At 42.0% G+C, this 21,845-nt stretch overlaps 1 protein-coding gene across 1 annotated transcript in view; it reads right to left on the reverse strand.

Moving 5' to 3' along the window:
* Window positions 1-21,845, reverse strand: part of INPP5F (inositol polyphosphate-5-phosphatase F) — a 66,847-nt gene that overhangs the window by 8,560 nt on the left and 36,442 nt on the right. Inside the window, exons 3-13 of the mRNA XM_066621596.1 lie at window positions 16,449-16,585; window positions 16,027-16,155; window positions 14,131-14,298; window positions 13,861-13,917; window positions 12,534-12,732; window positions 11,384-11,563; window positions 8,110-8,177; window positions 6,663-6,787; window positions 6,090-6,167; window positions 4,733-4,853; window positions 1,358-1,486 (exon numbers count right to left, since the gene is read on the reverse strand). Of these exons, the coding sequence (XP_066477693.1) occupies window positions 1,358-1,486; window positions 4,733-4,853; window positions 6,090-6,167; window positions 6,663-6,787; window positions 8,110-8,177; window positions 11,384-11,563; window positions 12,534-12,732; window positions 13,861-13,917; window positions 14,131-14,298; window positions 16,027-16,155; window positions 16,449-16,585 (1,391 nt within the window). The remainder of the gene's footprint in view (window positions 1-1,357; window positions 1,487-4,732; window positions 4,854-6,089; window positions 6,168-6,662; window positions 6,788-8,109; window positions 8,178-11,383; window positions 11,564-12,533; window positions 12,733-13,860; window positions 13,918-14,130; window positions 14,299-16,026; window positions 16,156-16,448; window positions 16,586-21,845) is intronic.

Consider the following 21,845-nt stretch of genomic DNA (forward strand, 5'->3'; position numbering starts at 1 on the left):
TTAATAAACAAAACTCAGGCTTTATTTTGAGACTTCTTGGCAGAGAACCAACTTGAAAATATCAAAGCATTGTAAACTGTGTTTCTGAAAGCAAACCTGCTATAGCTATACATTATCCAAGCACATTTCATGGGCATGAAACCTAGTTGGGAAGCCAAGTTTGAACTATACAATTTAGCAAAGGAATAAAAGAGCCCATGCTACACCATTACAGATGCCAAAACAGACGACTGTTTAAACAGTAGGAAAAGGTCTCTGGAATTAAGTATACAGGAAAAAAAACACACAAAAATGGTTGAGAAAAGACAAGAGTATGAATAAGAAGGGGCAAAAAAGATGCAGGATGAAGAAAGCGTTAAGCAAGTAGTGAGAAATGAGAGGGCTTTCACATAAGAAACAGAAGCAAGAACTAGAATAGTGTTCCAGAGATAAAAAGTAGCAGAATTACAGGGTTTGCATAGATTGATGTCAACATTAGAAGAACCCAGAAGATAACAAGGTCCCTTCACATTATACTAATAGTGTGTGAGGCACTGCAGTACAGCCCCTTCTCCCGCGTGCCAGAGTTAAGAGTGTCCTTCAAGCAGGTCTGTGGAGTTACCAACTCCACCTCCAATTCCACCCCAAAATTGCTTCCAGCTGCACAATCCTGCTCACTTGGGAGTCAGAAGCAATTTTGGATGGCTTTGGAATTGGTACAGACTCCACAGCCCTGCTTTCAAGAAACTTGGCCTGCACTAGCACGGGGAAGAGTTTCAGTATGACTTTCTCATGTTATCAGTGTCACAGGAAAGAGTCACAAGCATGCACTCTCACACTGAAGATGAGCTACTTTGCTCAAACGCAGCTCCAAGAGGTTTAAAATTGATCTGTAGCTGGTAGTAATGAAAGGTTTAAACAAAATTATGTTCTAGAATACAATGCAATCTCAGATAGAACCAAGACTGAAACAGTACTGTACATTTGGCCAGACCAAAAAGCTACATCCTCCACAGCTCCTATGAAAGTTAACCAGATGGCAAATATTCAGTCAAAACAGTAGCTATGCTGTATCACTTACCCTTAGAATACACTTTCATTTAGTTGCACTTCCAACATATGCCACAGATCAAGAGTGCGTTAAGTCAAACATTTACCAAGACAGAAGAAACCATCCCTTTCTGAATAAATTACACGAACTGCATGCTACTCAGGAATCATGTGTAAGGCTGAATAAGACAAAGGAGGCATTCGCATACACAGTTTACAGCACCACTCTGCGTAAACTATACTTATTACATGGGGAAGACCATCATGAGTGAACACACTGAAAAACGTCAGAAAAGTGGTCTATGGCCTCCAGTAAAACGTTCTTTACCTTTAAAGCTGCTGTTCCAGCATATTGTCTGCTTATGGCATCACCATTGTTAGCCCATATTATCTGGTAGATTCGATTGCACTTCATGGGCAAAGGCTGTTCTGGTGGCATCACACCCAACTTTTTCAGCTGAAATTGAATGCATCTGTTAGTTATCGCATAACACTTTGAGTTCTTTTATTCTAAGAGCAACATCATCACTTACCACACCATTCCCTCTCTCCGCCCACCTTCCTGGAATTACAGATAACAGCTTTATTCGATGTAGCAAGAATTTAATGCAATGGAAAATACAATGAACCCCTGGATTTAGCAAACATTCAGCATTAACCCCTTCACCCCAATAGTTTGTTCAATCAAGGATTCCTTGAATTGCAAATATATATTACAGTGCCTATACAATGATTGATTGCATCTACTATGACAGCGATTATGACAAATTACCATTACTGAAATAAATGCTGCACGTACAGTGTGCCTCAGACCAACATGTTCCAGTCATTACTGGAAGGCAACTCCACAAGACTATCTTGGATATGGCCTTAATACTGGACCAGGTTATCTTGCAGTTAAAAGTCAAGCATGAATGAAGATCTAAATTCCTACGGTTAATCCTTCAAGACAGAAAGAAACCACAAGGCTTATGACATGTTGATCATGCCCACTATTATGGAGTGCAATATTCAGAATTGTAAGGTCCAGGGGGTAGGCCTGTTAATCTGTTGCACTTAAAAGACTAAACTATTTCAGCATAACCTTTCCGGACTACACAGTCCATGCAGCTGATGAAGTGGACTACAGTCCACAGAAGCTTATGTTGAAGTAAACAAGTTAGCCCTTAAGGCAGTGGTTCTCAAACTCTCTGGGAGAGGGTGAGAGCCACTAAGTCTTTGCGGGGGAGTGGAAAAGGCAGTGAGGGCAGGAGGGGAAGGCAGCTGCATGATCCCCAGGATCACATCACTAAGGGGGCTTCAGGGACTGGCATGTACTTACCAGTTCCTGCAGCAGCATCCTAGGGCTGCAGGGAGCCCTGAACAAGCATCTGCAAGGCTCCCCAGCCTTCCAGAAGTGAAAAGTGCAGCAATCACTTTCCACTTCCGGTTTTGCGGAGGTGGAGCGCATGATTGCTGCGCTCTCACTTTTGAAGACATGGGGAGCTCTGCAGACGCTCACACAGGGCTCCCCGCACTCCCAGGACACTGCTGCAGGGACTGGCAAGTACATGCCAGTCCCTGCAGCCCCTTAGTGATGCACTCCTGGGGATTGCATCACTGCCTCCCCCTGCCCCCGCTCCTGAAGGGGGCAGAGCCCAGGACCCTCAGGCTGGGATGTCACAACTCCCTAGTTTGAGAAGCCCTGCCTTAAGGTATTACAAGACTATTGTAGAAGAACTCTGCCATACTCTACTCCTGAGGTATTCAATCTGTGCGTCCCGCCTCCCTAGTGAGGCGTGGTTAGCCTCCTGGGGCGTCACCAGGCATCCCAGGGAGAGAGGCTGCTCTGCTCTGTTGCACGTGCTGCCTGCTGACTTGCTGCTTTTCTGCAGCTGTGAACGAGGTGGGTGGGGCAGCATGAGGCTGGGAGAGTGTTTTGCCAGATTCCCAGTCTAAGCTCTGCCTGGAGAATTATGCCCACTTTCAGCTAATTAGCTCCCTTTCTTTCCTCAAAAATGACCCTGGTTCTGCCCTGCAGTTCTGCTAGACCCCACCACCAGGGTAGCTCGCCTGTTTAACCTTAAGAGCTCCCTGCCAGTAGCCTCCCGCCACTACAGCAGCCCCTTGGGCACAGCAGCCAAACACCAGTCTTGGTGTCTCCAGTAGTTTCTGCTCCAGCAGCTTCCAAAGTCCATTCACACATCAGTCCATTAGCCATCAATTCCTCAGTCCATCTCTCCAGTCTTCCCTTCCTCAAGCTTTCCTCCTACTGCTACCCACACCAAACTCTCCCTTCATCAGGTGCTTTTATGCCTGAGGGCCCTATTGCCTTCAAGTGGCTGTAGCTGTGCAGCATACTCTCTGCTGAATGCCCAGGCATTACCCTTAAAGGGACCACTGCTGACAACACATCTACCTCCTTGCCAGATCTTCCGAGATGCCAATACAGAGAGCGTGTGAAACATGGTGGGGGGAGGTGGGAAAGAAGGCTGGCTGGGCAGGCAGAGGTGCCGCATCTCATCATGGAGCTCTCTCCATGTGCAACCTCACCCCAAGGACTACATTTCCCAGTGTGCCCGTCACCATGAGCATCCTGGGATTGGTCAAGGCTGCTTGAGAAGGAAGGAACCAGCCTGCTCCTAGAGGGGGCTATCCAAATGCTCCCACCTGCATCCCTCCGTCTTCCCTGGGGGGGTACAGGGGTGGCATCTGCATGTTGGGAGTGTGTGTGTGAGCAGCCCCCATCTACTTTGGGGTAAGTTGTAATCTTGCTGGGTGTGGCTGCAATCCTTTCCACACTTTGCTGGGAGTAAGCCCCATTGACTCAAATGGGGCTTACTTCAGAGTAGACCTACATAGGCTTGGGGTCTGTGTCAGCTTAACCAAGGATCCTCACCTTTCTCTTTTTCCTCCCCCTTCAAAAAAGGAAAAAAATCACTCTTGATGGCTTTGTCTCCAAAAATTGATTAAAAACAAAAAATCCCCATTCCTTCTCAGCCATCCCTTTTTCCTCCTACCTCCTTTTGGGGGGCAGGTACTCCGTTGGCTGCTATTGCAAGACAAAAGGCACAATCCTAGCTAGGTCTACTCAGAAGTAAGTCCTACTGTGTTCAATGGGACTTACTCCCAGGAAAGTATGGTTAAGATTGCAGCCTCAGAGTGCTGGCAGCCTTGTTTCTAGTGTATAATTATAACACCTTCATCCCCATTTTGGGGGCAACTGAGGTGAGATGTTGTAATGGGGGGCTGTGGTCAATGGCTACAAGGATCAGGGGAGGCGCAAGCTGGAGAAGTTCAAGAACCACTGCTCTACTCTGTCAAAAACTCTAGAGCACTAGAAAACTACAGGTCAAAGGCATGGTCATCCTTATTCATTTATAGTAGAATGTCATCCCTCTCACTCTGACCAAAACCAAAGTTTATCATCTTAGGATCATAAACATACTTCAAACCTTTTTAATTAAAAATAGTCTAGCATGTTAGGTAGAATGATCCAAAAACATGACCTTAGTACTCGACTGTCAGCATGACTTCACAAGCATTGCAATGGAAATTGTCCTGACATCATTTGTGTTTTCCAGCAAGGTCTTGCATCAGATTCTGCAGAATCTGAGACTATGCATACATTTCTATTTAGCTCAATAGCCAAGGGTCACAAACCATAATACTGATAAGGACTATGTGAATTTATTAAGGGTTTTAAATAAAGTTGACATAATACCTGTTGTTCCATAACCACACGGGCAATAGCAGCCTGCACTACATTGGTTCGATCCAGGCAATCCATACAGTTAACTCGGAAAATTCCTTCCTGCTTACAGATTACACCAGCTTGATCCACCCTTCCAAAAAAAGGGAAAAAAGATCACAGAAATTAACACAGGACAATGCTATATTGGTGAAGTTTGAAAGATCTGTTCTCAAAATGCACTAGACTCCAGTTGCCTGTCCACATGTAGGAAAACTTTCCACAACATATTTACGACAAAAAGCTGATCAGGGTGCCTCTTATCCATGAAAAAGGGAAAAAAGACAGCCTCCCCCCCACTCCTGATCAAAGCTTAGCTCTTCCGGTTTGAACCTGCTGCTTCAATCTACAGAAAGGAATTCCCATTTGGACTGTCTTGCTGACATTTCCAAAGCTCAGGTAAATACATTCTTGCTGTTTGCAGCTGAAGGGACTATAAACCATGCTGAATGACTAGGATGTGTGATAATCAAAAGGCACAGTTTAATTTTTCAAAGCCATTTTTCCAGTCAAAACAATGGATTGTTAAATGTTTAATCAGATACATTTGCATGACTCCTGACGAAAAAAAAAGGTGGCAGCTGGCTAAAGCATGCAAGAAAGAAACCAGTATTGGATTCCAAAGTAAGTGCACGTGTCATCTAAGAAGCAGAGGTAATACCGCAGCAAACACTAAACAAGCAGCCATTGTGTTTGTAGATATATCTGTACACACGAACACTTAATGGGGCCTTCTTACTTCAAAAACAAATGGACAAGTTTGAGGAGAGCAGCAAACTGAGACCATTCATTAAGTAAAGGTTACAAACCTTTAGAACCACAGTTGCACCACCAATATTACTCCTCTTTGAATGGGAGCTACATCCATTACAAGAGAACAGCAGAAGAGGCAAAAAAAACATAGGCTGAGAAATGCTTGTGAGGTGGCCTCACAAGGAGTGCAGGAGAGAATCTAATTAAAATGATAGCCCGAAAGGCGGTGGTTCTGGCTACCATTCCATCCAGAATGCTTAAGGGCACAACTGCTTCAGGCAATGCGAGGGAGGCTACCAAGCAGGCAGAGTGATGCTATGTGATGTAACACCTTACCCATACGCTCTAATATAAGTGTATCATGCTTCACTGAGAACATTATAGTGCACTGCGAGGAGGCTGCAGGTGGAACTGCCATGTTGCCACCTCAGCTTTAAATCTTGCTCTTTTCTCTAGGCTTCCCACTCAGGCAACTCATACCCTACTAGAAGTGTGCGTGCAGGCAATCTGTTAGAAGTAGGAGTGCAGTTTATTCTCTAATCTAGTTCACGGTCAGAAGGTTGACGTTAATACCTACCAGCACCATTTCATGTCTATTATAATGTCTGATATGGCATCCGTTAGTGTTGAAACGTTTTCAAACTTCATTCCACGACTATAAAATGCCAAGGAAACACAATTTAATTTTATTTTTCACCACCAGAGAAATGCCTTTAAGAATACATATTATATTATAGCCACATAAGATCTGAAACAATTGTATGAATGTTTTTCTTCCAATTTCTTTCTTTCTAATACAGACTAAAAAATAAGTCACACACAAGTTCAGTCAAATCAAGCTGCTAAATCTGCTTATAATTTGATACACTCTGATGAGGAATCACATGCTCAAAATCTCCTCTGTCTAACGTTAATCAAAATACCAATCTATATTAACACATATAGGAACATACTTATGTAAGGATTCTTACATATTCGGCAAAATGGCAATTTACCAGTCTCAACAATAGCACCTACAGAAAAGTTGGAGGAAACTTTGGAGGAAGATGTCATAATATGCCTGCTTGAAATATGTATAAGACATCAGAATTTTATGGTTTAACATTTTAGTTGTAAACTGCTATTAAGTAAAGTATTTTTGACATCTTACCAGTGTTCATGAAAGTCAAATGAAACATATGTAAGGCTTGGATTATTGTACAGGAGAACTTGCTTAAGATAAGCATCTCCAATAATTTTCTCACGTCCAGTCTGATCCACCAAGTTAAGGATGACCTGTTTAAAGTTACAGGAAAAAATGCAAATAAGCAATAAAACCAACAAATAACTTATTATGGCTATATTTGCACAGAAGTTCAGTATGGGAGTAGTGTGTGTTTTGTTAATAGCACAAGAATTTACTTGTGCCAAGTAAATTGGCATAATTACTTGTGCCAAGTAAATTGGTAAACTTGGCATACTTGTGCCAAGATCAATACTTGGTCTCGATTACAATGCCATCATACTTTGAAACTTTTACATATGAGCCAATTAAGAAATCTAAGCCATGAAATTCTTTTCTGACTGTATCTCTTCTCTTTCTAGGTAGCTCAACATTGAGGTAGCTCAACATTGAGGATAGGGAGAAAAAGGAAAGTGCATCCATCCACTAAACAGTCAAGCTGGGCACCTGGTCAAGCTTCAAAAGCAAACAAGGGGACCGCCACGCCAAAAAACTGCCACACTTCACATGAGCTGGGCTCCCTGGAGATATCCAAAGTGACTCAAGATGCTTCTGCCCTTTTAACATGTCCAGCCTTATGTGAGAAATCTTCCTCAACTAGAAACCTCAGTTGAAGTCTCTGAAGGACAAAGGACTAGACTTGCAAGGGGTAAGAAGCTAGGAATGTGAGAAGCTTCTGATTAAATTTTGGGGGGGGGAAAATGTTTTCATTTTACAGTATAAAAAGGAACCAATGTTACAAACAAAGAATACTGGAAATACCTTAAAGTCTACAGATTTATTTCATGCACTAAGACTTTCCATTGATCCACTTAAATCAAATGCATTAAGCATTATCTGCAATTGGCAGGAAATGAATGCACACATACGTGCAGCAATGGTCACTCTCAGAAAACACTGAACAAATGGTATTACTATTATGAACAGCTAGGAAGGCATTCTGTTTGACTTACAATTTATCACATGTGAATATTTATGCTGTTAAACTTTGTAATCTGAATTTGTTATAATTTGAGTAATGCTGACTAATAAAGAAGGAGGAAGGGTATGGTAGTCCATAGGCAAAGTGACAGCTAGTGCACCCCAAATTGTTGTCGGGCATTTAGTTCACACATCCTGCTGCCTCAACATAACTAATGGAGATGTAGTACCATGCTGCTAGTGCCTTTTACTCAGTGTAGGAAGTCTTGAATGCCTACAACTGTCATTTCAAGTCAAATTTTAATTATGTACTTAAAATACATGACATTTATAAATAAACAAATGTTGAAGTATTTCTATTGCTGAAAAATATATCCCAATTCAAATGTATACCTAAGGATTATAATGGCTTTAAAATTTTAATACGAGATCATTAAAAAAAATTTAAACCCACCTGTTTTGTATAAATTTTCAACTGTTCTTCAAAATGTACACAGAAATAGGGAACCGTTTCCTTCTCACCTACAAAGCAAAAACATTGTGAACTGAAGGACACTGAAGCTTAAAGGAATGTAATGGTCACATTTAAAAGCACTAAATTACTACTGCAGGAGCATACTAAAATCCTGTGCATAGGATTCTGCAGAAAGCTATTTTAAAGGGGGGAAAGATTGATGTTCGTCCATTGCTTTCGAAGAAGACCTTGACATCTAAGGGGTTGTGGACTGTCCATGGTGTGCCCACAGGTGACTAAGAAGACCAATACAAGCATGGAATGTTCTGCCACATGTCAGGCAGACATGAGTAGGCACCACTGTAGCAGCATTTGCAGCTCTGGCTTCACGGAGTGCATGCTTCTCTTGTGCTATGGTTGTCCTTCTGGCTTCAGATGTCTGGCAGCTTTGGTGGATCAGCGTGCACCATGTCCATCGGTCTTGTGCCAGGATTTCCCAGGTGGTGTCAATATCCAGGGACTTGAGAGAGGCTTTCAGTGTGTCTTTATATCGCTTCTTTTGTCCCCCATGCGATCACTTTCCTTGAGACAGCTCACCATAGAAGGGCTGTTTAGGGATGCGGTGGTCTAGCATCCTTACAACATGACCTGCCCAGCGTGTCTGGGCTTTCATCAGCAGGGTGTGAACTGATGGCAGTTCTGCTCTGGAGAGGACTTCTGTATCTGGCACCCTGTCCTGCCACCAGATCCTCAGAAGTCTGTGGAGGCACATCATGTGGAAGTGGTTCAGTTGCCTAGCGTGCCTCCTGTATACAGTCCAAGTCTCACTGGCATACAGCAGAGTAGTTAGCACAACTGCTTGGTAGACTTTAAGCTTTGTAGCAAGGCTTATTCCATGGCGATTTCACACGTTGGTCCACAGTCTGCCAAATGCAGAACTTGCCTTGGCGATTCTGCAGTTGACCTCGATGTCAATTGTCACTACGTGGGAGAGGGTGCTGCCAAGGTATGTAAAATTGGTCCACTGCTGGAAGCTTTTGTCCCTTCACTATGATGGTGGGCTCTTGGTGTTGGGCCTTCGGAGCTGGCTGGTGCATCCCTTCGGTTTTCTTTGTGTTGATGAGGAAACCAAAGTTGTCACATGCTGCTTCGAATTTGTCCATGCTGGCTTGCATTTCCTGTTCTGATCCAGCATTCAGGGCACAGTCGTCAGCAAAAAGAAGGTCTCGTCGCACAGTCTCCTTTATCTTGGTGACAGCCTGGAGTCTATGCAGGTTAAACAGTTTCCCATCGGTCCTGTATCTCAGGCTGACTCCCAAGGAACTGTTCCGAAAGGCGTCTGACAGCATGGCTGAAAACATTATCCTGAACAGGGTCAGTGCCAGCACGCACCCTTGCTTGATGCCGGTTGTGACGGGAAAGGCCTCTGAAGCTTCTCCGTTGTCCAGAACACGAGTCATCACGCCGTCGTGGAACTGACGCACCATCAGGGTGAATTTGTCAGGGCACCCAAACTTCGACATGATGCGCCACAGACCTTCACGAATGACAGTGTCAAAAGCCTTGGTGAGATCCACGAAGGTGGTGTACAGTTCACAATTCTGCTCTTGACACTTCTCTTGGAGCTGTCGGGCTGCAAAGATCATGTCCACAGTGCCACGCCCTTTACGGAAGCCGCACTGTGTCTTGGGTAGTAGACCCTGTTCCAGGTGGTCAATCAGGCGATTCAGCAACACTTGTGCAAGGATCTTGCCTGCCATGGAGAGCAGTGATATTCCTCTGTAATTATCACAGACTTGTCAATTTCCTTTCCTCTTGTAGACGTGTACGATGGACGCGTCTTTCAGTTCCTGAGGGATGGATCCTTGATTCCAGGAAGACTGGAACAACTGAGTGAGTTTATCAACAAGCACTGCACCACCACCTTTATAAACTTCCGCTGGGATTGCGTCAGGTCCTGGGGCCTTGCTGACTGACATGAGCAATTCTGTTAAGAGAATATTATCAAATACAGCTTCCTGGAACTTCTGCTTCCCATTTAAAAAGATGCCACCTAAAAGTCTCTCTGCTGTGGTGCACTACAGGTATATGCAGACATTCCACCTTTGATTGTGCAGAAAAATGCTGGCTCCTGCTATTATTCCAACCAACTTCCAAGACCGACCCTTCCTATCTATGAGGCTCAGATACGCTCAATAAGTGCATCCAAGCTCCTGAAAACATTTTGGGCAGATGAATACTTATAGCATAACAAGGAAATAATAAATTCAGCACTATCAGAGGTATTTAAGGCCTCCCAAATGTCAAACATGCAAGAATGCAATTTGGTTTTTGTCGTTTGAGTAGTTGTGCATTATGGGAAGGAAGTAGTAAACGGCAACACAATGGCTTAACACACCCACACTGGTTCAATGCTTGGTAACTCAAGTAGCAGAGCTGAAACTCTTCTGGCTAGACATCCAATTTCTTCAAGGCTCCCTGCCTATCAAATCTGGATTTATCAAGGGTGTCTCCCTACAAGGCAATCCCTTCAAAAATAGCTTTTCAGGTCAGACAGTGACAACAGGTTTAATTCTGTTTACTCATTTAGATGAATTGAAATATCAAGTCATACAAATCAGTAATTTGGACAATACAACAAACAGCAATAGTACTGTACGATTTGAAACTACTGTGATGAGTAGGATGCCAAAAGAGTTTGGGTTTGCAGAATGGTCGTTTCCACAGAAGAATGGAAAACACAAACAGTAAGAAGCTCAAGTTATTTATACTTTTCAAGAGGTGTACTAAGAAACTGGAACTTCATAGAAGGAAACTTTACATTCTGAAAAATTTGTGCTTCTCAGTTTGATACACATGGGTTCTCTTTAGTCAAGTAACAATCTCAACTAAAGAGCAGAACCTCTTGATCCAAAACAGATACTGTTTGCATGTACCTATTAAACCATAGTTGCTTCCATGTCACGCTAGGAATATATAAAATTTCTGCCTATGTAGTTGAGTTTTACATTGTGTTTACACCACACATAAACAATACTCACATGTAAATCTGAATGACGCAGACAAGGGCTGACTATTTCCTGAAGTAATGCAGGAGTGACCATGGAGACCACAACCACCACTTTACTCCAGGTACAAGGTACCTGGTACAAGGACCATAACACACCATGCAATAGATACACCATCTGACCATTCTGTAGCTAGAAGTCAGAAACACTAGAGTCCAGAGTTCTCCTAACAGTTACAGTGCCAATTGTATTGTGCCAACACTTACACTTGTCCAGTCGCGGTCGGGGATTATATCGATAACCAACCTGACTCCAGAACACTGGCACAGAGCCTCTTGTCTGAACAAACGAGAGGGTGTGATTATGGACATGAATCAATTGTTCTGTCTCCACATAGTTTGCGACATTTCCATTTTTATCAACCCCTCTTCGTTTATAACGCATCCCTAGAAAATAAGCACAGAACATACTCAAGGAATACAGGGCTTTAATGGTAACATTGCATGTAATCCTCAACTGAATGTTCCTTTAAAAGAGGACAATGAACAAAAAGTTCAAAGCAAAAGAAATTGCTACTAGTAGATTAGCCCTGCAGTATGAGGAAAAAAATTAAAAGGCTGAGTTGCTCATTTTGCAAGTTTAAAGAACTGGCATCAAATGTAAATTACAGAAGTTAGCCAGTGTTGATAAAAGCACACTTGTGTGCTCAATGTGCACACTTTGGAGTTTTTTTTAGCTTCAAATAAAGGCAGGCTGTATTCAAGTAAACCCACTCACAACACCACATGCTCATGCAAGAGGGGGCAAGTGATTTTTGGCTATTCTCCCATTCTTCTCCAGCTGCCATGCCAGATATCTTGTCTGATTATCATCATAAGTATCAAGGGCAGATTTTCAGGAAGTACAGGGTAGCCAGAGTGGGAAAGCGGAATTGCTAAAAATCGTCCATCTTTGCATGAGCATGAGAATGCAAATGGAAGAGATCTTGGGCAAAATGCACCGTGTTTTCAGGACTGTTTCCAATTTAATAGATAAAGCAAGCTACAGTGAAGTTTTATAGTGTCTGACAAGTGGCTCATCAGTATCAGAAATGAATAATTGTTTCCCAGGTCTCCATATTTTAAATTCCCAACACTGCAGCTATTAAACATCCTCCCTTACCTAGACTTCTCTGACCTAGTTTCCAAATGCAATAGTTTAGAAAACATAATTTTTATATCGTTATTCCAAAATAAGGCAGAATAGGAAATTTAAATATATACAATACAAAATTTTTATCCCAATCAGGTTAACTAGGAAAGCATTCACAACATTCTTGCCTTTATTTTTCCAACTTTATCACAAGTCAAATGGTACAACCAAAAAAGTACACAGCACTAAAAAAAAAGCATAGTCAGGACATACGGATATGCTTACCAGCTCTGTGGCGGCTTCGGCGTGAAACAAGTGCCACAAGAAAACATGGGTGAATGTCATCCACACAAATAGGCTCTTGAGGTGGTGTCTCTGGACTGCTTTTCTCCTCATCTGATGTTTCATTATAATTAACTACAAGTTCTTCAATCTGAACAAATCCCTGGATGATTGGGATAATCCAAAAATCTACTTCAGGTTTCTGCAAAGTTAAAAAAAATGCAGCTTACACCTCCACCAATTTTTATGTTTCATATATGAAAAGGCAGAGATATTTATACAATTTCAGAGGCTTCTTATTCTAATATATTAAATTTTGAATCCAAACCGTAGAAAATTTCACCAAATAATCAGGTCTCACCAAGCAGCACTGCCAGCCAATTGGGGTGGCCCAATTAAAAGTACACTAAACTGGGGTGACCCAATTACACCAACCTTTCTGCCTGCTCTTTCCAGCTACATGCATAAATGTAGAGGAAACCTCAACCCCTTTACAGTATAAGTAGGACCTGGTCTGTATTTGTAGCCAAGCCTAGACAGCACACTGATTCATTATTCAGTGCTGATGGACAAGGCTCAGAAACGATCCTTCAGAAGACCTGCGATTTCCCAATTCATTCTAACTAGACTGCAAGCTAGTTTCGCTGAGCACCAAAGATTGAAATTCTTCACAATGGTGCACATATAATGAGAAACTATGAGAAATTATCAGGAAGGAAAAGGGTGAAAGAATTATTCTGGGGTGGGAGAGGAAAACATGCATTCGTAAGGCTAGTAATCTGAAAACCATGGGTACAGGGAGCTTACATCACATCTGTACAAGATCACAGAATAAAGTAAAAGTTAATTTTATGCAATGATTTTTTTTCTTCTTTGTTAGGTTTCAAACATCTGAACTATGGAAATTTAAGACATACTACACGATACCTTACTATTTATTTGTACGTGAATTAGATTAAGTGGTAACCACACCAAGTAAAATTATTATTATTATTAATTATTAACAGTATTTATATACCGGTTTTCAACTAATAGCTCACAAAGCAGTATACAGAGAAAAATCAAATAACTAAATGGCTCCCTGTCCCAAAAGGGCTCACAATCTAAAAAGATGCCAAGGAATACCAGCAGAGAGCCACTAGAACAGACAGTGCTGGGGTGAGGTGGGCCAGTTACTCTCCCCCTGCTAAAAAAAAGGAGCACCCACTTGAAAAAGTGCCTCTTACCCAATTAGCAGGGGTTATAAAACAGCTCAATGCGCCAACACCGAGGTTCTAAAAAAAGGTACTTGCAGTTAAGCATGCACAAACGTATACAGAAAATTACTCACACCAATATTGATCAAGTCTTCAATCATGTGTTTGTTCCAAAAGAATCTGTCATCAACCTGGAAACAAAGTTACAATGTAAACCTTTTCTTTTCAGAAAAGAAAAGATACTCACTAGATACCAAGGCATTTCTCCAGCATATTCATCCTTATCAGAAGCCCATTAAGAATAAGTGGGTTTTGGTTTTACAGTTATTTGATAAGAAATCAGATACACCCAGATACAACTGAGAGTTGATTTAAAATACAGTATTTGAACAGACACCCCATACCTTCTTCCAAAGGGGCAAGCCAGTCTTCTCACATGCACTTTGTCTTTGCACAGAGTTTGTTAGGTCATAAGACAAACTGTAGTAAAAAGAATCCGAGTCCATAAACATTTTTAATAGCTCCTCCAGGAGCCTCCTCTCCAGTCTCTCTTTCTCTTTACTTTCTTTGACCTGCAAAATAGCAAAACATTAGGAAAAAACTGAGTTTTAGCTAACTGCTTCAGTAACAGACCTGGTCCTATGCTACCCTGGAGCCAGGTCTGTATCATGCCGCCCCCTCACATCACTCCACCCCTCCCAGAGGATACTCAGAAAGTCTCATGTGATGCTCCAACTGACTCAAGAAGCCTTCTGAGGCTTCTGGCATGCTCTTAACGTGTTCTTCCGGTTTCCCAACAAAACCAGAAGTACTCTTTAAGATCATGCTAGAAGCCTCAGAAAGCTTTTTGCAAGCTTTGGAGCACCACACAGTGTTTCGCCTGCCCAGAGAATGGCTTCGACAGGCAGGCAGAGGTGGCAGGGGTCTAGTGCCTGGGGTTTTTGCCCCCTCTCTATGCCCACTGCTACTCTGATTAGCTAATTAACCAGTAGTACAGAAATGCATCTGATAACACAGTTGCCTTTATTGTCTCACCAAGTACTCTTCATCCTGACTGTGACAACTATTGTAGCCAATGAGGGGTGCACTCTGGGTTATGGTTAGCCAATCACAGCCATTTTCCTGCCTAATTGTTCAACTACGTCTCCTACAGTGCTGTTTCATACAGTGCTCGACTTTCGAGAAATGCATCCCTCATGCTATTTAAGGAAACACTGTTTAACTTCAGGATAATAAAATCACATTCTTCGTACTTGCTCCTCTATTAGCTCTACCAAAAGAAATGAGGCCTTCAGAAATCTGACACGAGTCTGGTCTTTCCTGGATCCAAGCAACAAACAGGTAACCCTATAGTAAGACTTTCCATCCAAAACCTATACTGATACGATCTTTCCAGTTCCCATCTACTAATCCTTTTTAAAAATTAAAAGAGAGGCTCAGAAGTTATCTTGGATATACAATGAAACTTTCAAGTACAATGATCAAAAAGGCCATTTCAAACTGACTGGATCAATAGAGGTTCTGGGGTAGAGTTAGATGTTCACCTAAGCATATAGCCTAGAAGCTTCTTATGAAAGCTCAGCTGAAAAACACCGGTCTAGAGCAAACAGCATAGTGTGAGACACAGATTCATGAAGGACTCAACAAAGAAAGAAAAAGTAGAGGAAAAGCACCCCCCCCCCGTAGCAGTATTTGATAGGTAGAAAGAGAACCAGCTGAGTACTGTATCACAGAAACCTAGGACATGAAGAGAATCAAGTAGGAACATGTAGATTGACCATGTAAGAGTCAGAAGAGAAGCCAGGGAAGACACAAACAGGGTACAAAACAATGCAAATAATTTTTGCAAGGACTGTGGTACACAGAAACAGAAGCCAAATTATAAGGGTCAAGACAGTAGGAGATTAGCTCTAAGAAGAGAAGGGCAGTTGAGAAGTCAAAAGAAAAATGAGGGCCAATCCCATCCAACTTTCCAACACCAATGCAGTTGCAATGCAGCCCCAAGGTCAGGGAACAAATCTTCCCTTACTTTGAGGAGGCCTCCGTGACTCTCCCCCCCCCACCGCAGGATGCAGCGCAGGCCATATGGACATGGCTGCGAAAGGGCTGGAAAGTTGGATACGATTGAGCCCTAAGAGTTGCTGAATGGGTCAACAATTTTTTGTTGAAAAGAATCAGTAAAACAGAGTTTGAATGCCTGGAAATCATATGTAAGCCACTCTTTGGAGAATGAATAGGATACAACAACTTTCATGCCACCCTACAAAATAAAAACTTTTGAAATCCTCAAAAATCCCCACCTTTCTTTTATTAGAAGCAGAAACATTTGATTTAATCTGTGTAAGGGTCTTGAGCAGAAACTTGGAGTCATCTGGAGACTGTGTAATCTTCTCTGGTTTGTATATTCCAAAATGATGTTTTTTACAAAGCTGAAAAGTAAAAATAAAATTAGTTAATGTTACGCTTAAACATTTATCTAAGTAGCCATAAGGTAGCTCTGAGATCACACTGGTTGCGGACACTATGCTGATGAAAGCCACTTTCCCCACCTCCTCCTCCCTATCACAGTCCCAAAAATCAGAGCATATGGTCAGTGGCCCACCAGTGGCAATTGTATGTGACATGGGCAGAAGGCAAAGGGAAATCAAGAGAACAGTAGCTAACCTTGAATTTGCACATAAGTATTCATTTTATCATCAACTACATTTCAGAATAATCTTACTTCCAGCTCCAAGTCTTGAGGTTCAGCTTCAGAGAGTGGTATTGCGGCAATCTTTGTTATTTTGCATACTTCGTGATCTCCTGGGAGCTTGCCAACCACTACTTTTTGGCGAATCAGAAGCAGCCACCAAGGTAGATCTGTAAGAACCCCACCTCTATTAGTTTTGTGAATTTTCTATTAGAAAGTGAATTATAACAGTAAATAGCATGTCTTCAAACTACATTGAGCTCTCTCAGTTATGTCCTGGTAGGATGGAGGGAAATTTTACTGTATGAGGCAGGAGAGTCCAGAAAAGGTACGTAATTGCAGATGGATGCCGAAACACTGCCTAGAACTGCATCTCTCCTCCTCAGCTTCACCACAACTGAAGAGAGAACAGCTGGAGCAGAGCATGCAAGGGTGGCCAATCCCTTTAAGAGATGTGCCAACCAACCCAGTAAACCCCAGCAGTGCGCAAACACCTAGACCCATCAAATACCAGGCTCTTCACAAAAATGAAGAGCTTACACAATATACTGCTTACAAAAATGCAGTATATTGACAATTCTACTATTTGACCCAACAGAAGAACACAATTATTCCCACATTATAAGCAAGCTATGTTCATAAATAACAATGGCTTACAAAACACACAAGTCTGATGACAAAATAAGTTGCTCATTTTTCACATTTTTATACCGCCCTTCCTCCAAAGAGCCCAGGGCGGTGTACACAGCTGCTTCCCTCCTTTTGTCCTCACAACAACCCTGTGAGGTAGGTGAGGCTGAGAGAAAGTGAACGGCCCAAGATCACCCAGGAAGTTTCATGGCTGAGGGAGGATTTGATTCTGAATCTTCCAGGTCTAAGTCCACCTCCCAAACCACTACATCACCCTTGCTCCATTGCTCATGATTGCTCATGCAATCATGTTGCCCAGATAAAGAACAGCTTGCAAATTCATTCAGTTTTCATGAACTGTGTGTTATAAATAAGGGATTCTTCTGGTATCAAGACTCCTGGGTGTGATTATAATATAAGTTAGAAGGGAATCTTTGTTCAAATTTGAAAATAAAAGTCAAATCACCTCGACATTTTCATCCCCAGCCTCTGCAAGATAGGTTCTTATTCTTTCCATAACATAAAACAAAATTGCTAATTACATATATTAGCACTTCAAAAGGTAGAACTGTAATGTCAATCCCACACTGATCTTAAACAGATTTTCCCAGCACTAAGCAAGTAGCACAGGAAAAAAAAACTAAGCTCCAAGAACTAAGCTAAAGATGTCATCTCATCTGATTAGTTCTTTTATTTTCCAGAGGTGCTAGGCTTACAGAGACAAACTGTCTGGAACAGAAGCAGCACTTGATCAACATTCAAGAACTAAGCAGGAACCCACAACCATGCACTTGTCCTTGCTATGGCACCTCATATTTTTCTGACAACCTATTTCCTAGTCCCTCTGCCCAATATTCTACCATCCCTTCTTTGCTTCCTGCCATCACAATCCTCAAAACCTCACATGTTGCCAAAACAAGGAAAATTAAATGATCCAAATGTAACTAGTTCTGAGTACATGATCTGGATTGCTTGATACAGTCCTGATTTTGTTTAACTGAGCCACGCACATCCAACTTTAACTGTAAGGTTCATGTACCTTTAAGATCAGCAAGATACAGAAAAAAACTCAGTTCAATCCTATGTGAAAGAACCATTCTGTTCAGTGGAGCTAAATCCCAGGAAAGGGTGTATACTAGGATTGCAGCTTGACTCTTTCAACTGAGTAGTAATACAAAGAAAGGCTCCTGGCTCACAAATGACACTCTCACAAAGCTAAAAGCAAAATTATGTTCTTCTGTTGCTGCTTTCCACTAGGGCAGTGGGCGTGGCTCTTTAGGGAGACGCCAGGAACTCAAAGGGGAGGCGCGGGATGTCCTCATGCAGCAATACAGTCACACCCCTGGGCAGAATATGAGCCGTCTTCTGCCCATAGTCTGCGCTTTTTTTTAAAGCAGAAGAAACGGGAGTTGGTCAGTTGCGAGAGTGGCTGCTGCCGCCCTGCCCTCTTCTCCCTCCACTCTGAGGCTGCCGCCTTCTGTGTTCGCTGCATGTTGTTTGCAGAGCCCTTCAACCCCCATCTGGCAAGTACCAAGCATGCTCACTTTGCAGTCCTTGTCCTTGCTGACCATCAGAAATAAACTCTCCTTGATCCTTGTCTGGTTGGTTCCTAGTTCCCAGCATGGGATTGCTTCTCATCAAAGTGAAATCTCTCTTTTCAACCCCTCCCTCTTCCACTCCTCCCTTTCAATCTCCAAGCCTTTCCACTTTCCTCCCTCTCCCCTTAAAGTTGTTTCCAACTGATTGCAAGGAGCTCCAGAAGGATCTCTCCAAACTGGCAGAATGGACAGCAAAACGGCAGGTGCGTTTCAATGTCAGTAAGTGTAAAGTCATGCACATTGGGGAAAAAATCAAAACTTCACATATAGGCTAATGGGTTCTGAGCTGTCTGTGACAGATCAGGGGAGAGATCTTGGGGTGGTGGTGGACAAGTGGATGAAAGTGTCGACCCAATGTGCGGCGGCAGTAAAGAAGGCCAATTCTATGCTTGGGATCATTAGAAAAGGTATTGAGAACAAAACAGCTAATATTATAATGCCGTTGTACAAATCTATGGTAAGGCCACACCTGGGGTATTATAATCCATTACAGGTTCCAAGCCAAGATGTGTATGTGCAACCTCCTGATTTTAGAAATGGGCTATGTCAGATGCAAGGGCGGGCACCAGGATGCAGGTCTCTTGTTATCAGGTGTGCTCCCTGGGGCATTTGGTGGGGCATTTGGCTGTGAGATACAGGAAGCTGGACTAGATGGGCCTATGGTCTGATCCACTGGGACTGTTCTTATGTTCTTAAAAAAACCAAGGTAAAAGAACAATAAAATCTCCAACAGAAAGGAAGTAATTGATTTTAATTTTTGTTCTCTTAAGGTCAGGAACTTACAGGACACATTTTAAAAAAGATATATTCTACACTGGGAAAGATCAGGAAGCTATTATGCAGATAAAACTCCATCTAAAGGAAATGCTAAATAAATCACAACATTTACTTACAACTTGCAAAACCTGGCATTCTTTTTAAAGATAATCTGTTTTATATTAGGAGGAAACTATTTCTCTTTCACCCACATTCCTACTTAGAAGAAAGCATACCTAGAGATGTGAAGGCCCAGAAGAAAACCAGAAAAATTTGGGGGGGGGGGGAAATTGGAAAGTTTCTCCCAAGAAAGTGTGGAGAGGATTGTAGCCTGAGAGCCCAGTCCTATGCCTGCCTACTCAAAACTAAGTCCCATTCTAGTCAATGGGGCTTACTCCCAGGAAAGTGTGGAGAAGATTGTAACCTCAGAGCCCAGTCCTGTGCCTGCCTACTCAGAAGTCAGTCCCATTCTAGTCCCATTTGGCTTGCTGGGCTGTTTTGTTTGTGTACGATGGAGAATGGAGAGCCTGCACCATCTCAGTCTGAAGGGGGTGGGAATTTGGCAAACACTCCCTGGGTTTTTTAAAGCAATCCCCTTTGTTACTGCTGCACCTGCCCAAGTGAATGAGTGAATGAATGAATGAGTGAATGAGTGAATGAATGAATGAATGCTTCAGCTTGCTGCACATGTTCTGGCTACAGAGGTTCCCCCCCTTCCCCTCTTCAGCCCCTTGGTCCAGGAGCTCCAGAAGTCTTACTGTTTCTTCACAAGGGGAACCTCTTCCATGGTTCCAGGGCAGAGCCTTTTTACAGTGTTTTGGGCTGCCTTGAAACTGAGTAAGACACCAGCGAAGGGCAAAGGTGTGTTCAACTTTGAATTCCCCCCACCCGATTCGTGTTGAGATAAATATGCAGATAAAAAAAAATCAGTGGATAAATAGGTTGCAAAGGTAAGAGTTTATATTTATCTGATTCCAGAAAACTAAATCATTCAGCCACATTAGTTTATCTTTATAACCTTTGTGTCAATAATTTAATTACTACTAATCTGGTTCTTTACTTCCCCCACCCACAACCATAGATTAGTGTCTTCTTGCAAACTAGCCATTAAATTATTTTTCCTTCGTACTCCCCTCAGGAAAATGGGGAGACCAACATCTAGCAAATGGAGGCATTTTCACATTACAAATTCTTCTGAGAAGAAAAATGTGATTTGCAAATATTGTCAGATGAAGTATGCATTTCCAAATGCTACCAGGATGACAAAACACATTCTTATATATAACAAGTGTTCTGAAAATATTCAAAAATCCTTCATGGATCTAAGTGAAGAGGACCACAGTGATGAAAATGCACATATTTTTTCTCAACGTTCTCGTTCAAGAAGTCCTCTTTCTTCTCCATCTGTAACATCAGCAGCAACACAAAGTGTTGCCCCATCAGCAGCATCTTCAAGTAAACAGATACTGAAGACAGTTGAATCCAGAAATTATCCAATAACTTCATTTGTAGACAAGATGACATATGAAGATCAGGAAAAAAATTGATCAATCTCTTGCAAGAGCAATATATTCTTCTGGAACACCATTTTCAATAACTGAAAATACATGCTGGCAGGAAGCCTTGAAATTACTAAGACCATCGTACCATTTTCCCAGCAGACATTCTTTGAGCAAGCCTCTTTTGGAGCCGGAATATGAACATGTAATGGAATCTGTACAAGGAAAAATTAATGAAGCACTGTGTCTTGTACTACTTACACCTGGATGGACAAATGTGAGAGGAGAAGGAATTATAAATTTTGTTATAACAACCTGTTTTTTACAAAAGCACTGAAACAGGAGAGAACAGACATACTGCAGAGTATAAAGTATGTGAAGACCTACAGAAAATTGGGAGTGGTAAACTATTTGCTGACTGACAATGCCAGCAATATGAAAGCAGCATGGGAGATCATAATGGAGATGTATCCACATATTACTGCAATGGGATGTGCATCTCATGGACTAAACTTGCTTCTTAATGATATTATGAAACTGGACACCCTTCAAGTGATCTATAGACGAGCAAAAGAACTTATAAAACGTAAAAGGTATTCATATTATAGCTACAGTTTTCAAGCAGAAGCAAGTAGAAAAAATGCAAAGAATAAAACAGTGACACTGAAGCGCTATAGTAAAACTTGGTGGGCTGGAGTGGTGATTTCCTTTGAAAGTTTACTAAAAAACAAAGAAGCTCTTCAAGAAACAGTAATAGTTGAAGATCATAAAGTACCCAGGAGTGTAAGAAACACTGTTCTTGATCAGAATGTCTTCTGGGTTCAGCTGCAAAATTCCCTGAAGATTCTAAAGCCAACTGCTGCAGCAATCACTGCATCTGAATCAGATAGTGCACTTTTGTCAGAAATTCCATATCTAATGACCAAGAAAAACTGTTCTTGAAAATC

This window comes from Tiliqua scincoides, chromosome 3, assembly GCF_035046505.1.
Source record: "Tiliqua scincoides isolate rTilSci1 chromosome 3, rTilSci1.hap2, whole genome shotgun sequence".
In the NCBI taxonomy this organism is placed as follows: Eukaryota; Metazoa; Chordata; class Lepidosauria; order Squamata; family Scincidae; genus Tiliqua; species Tiliqua scincoides.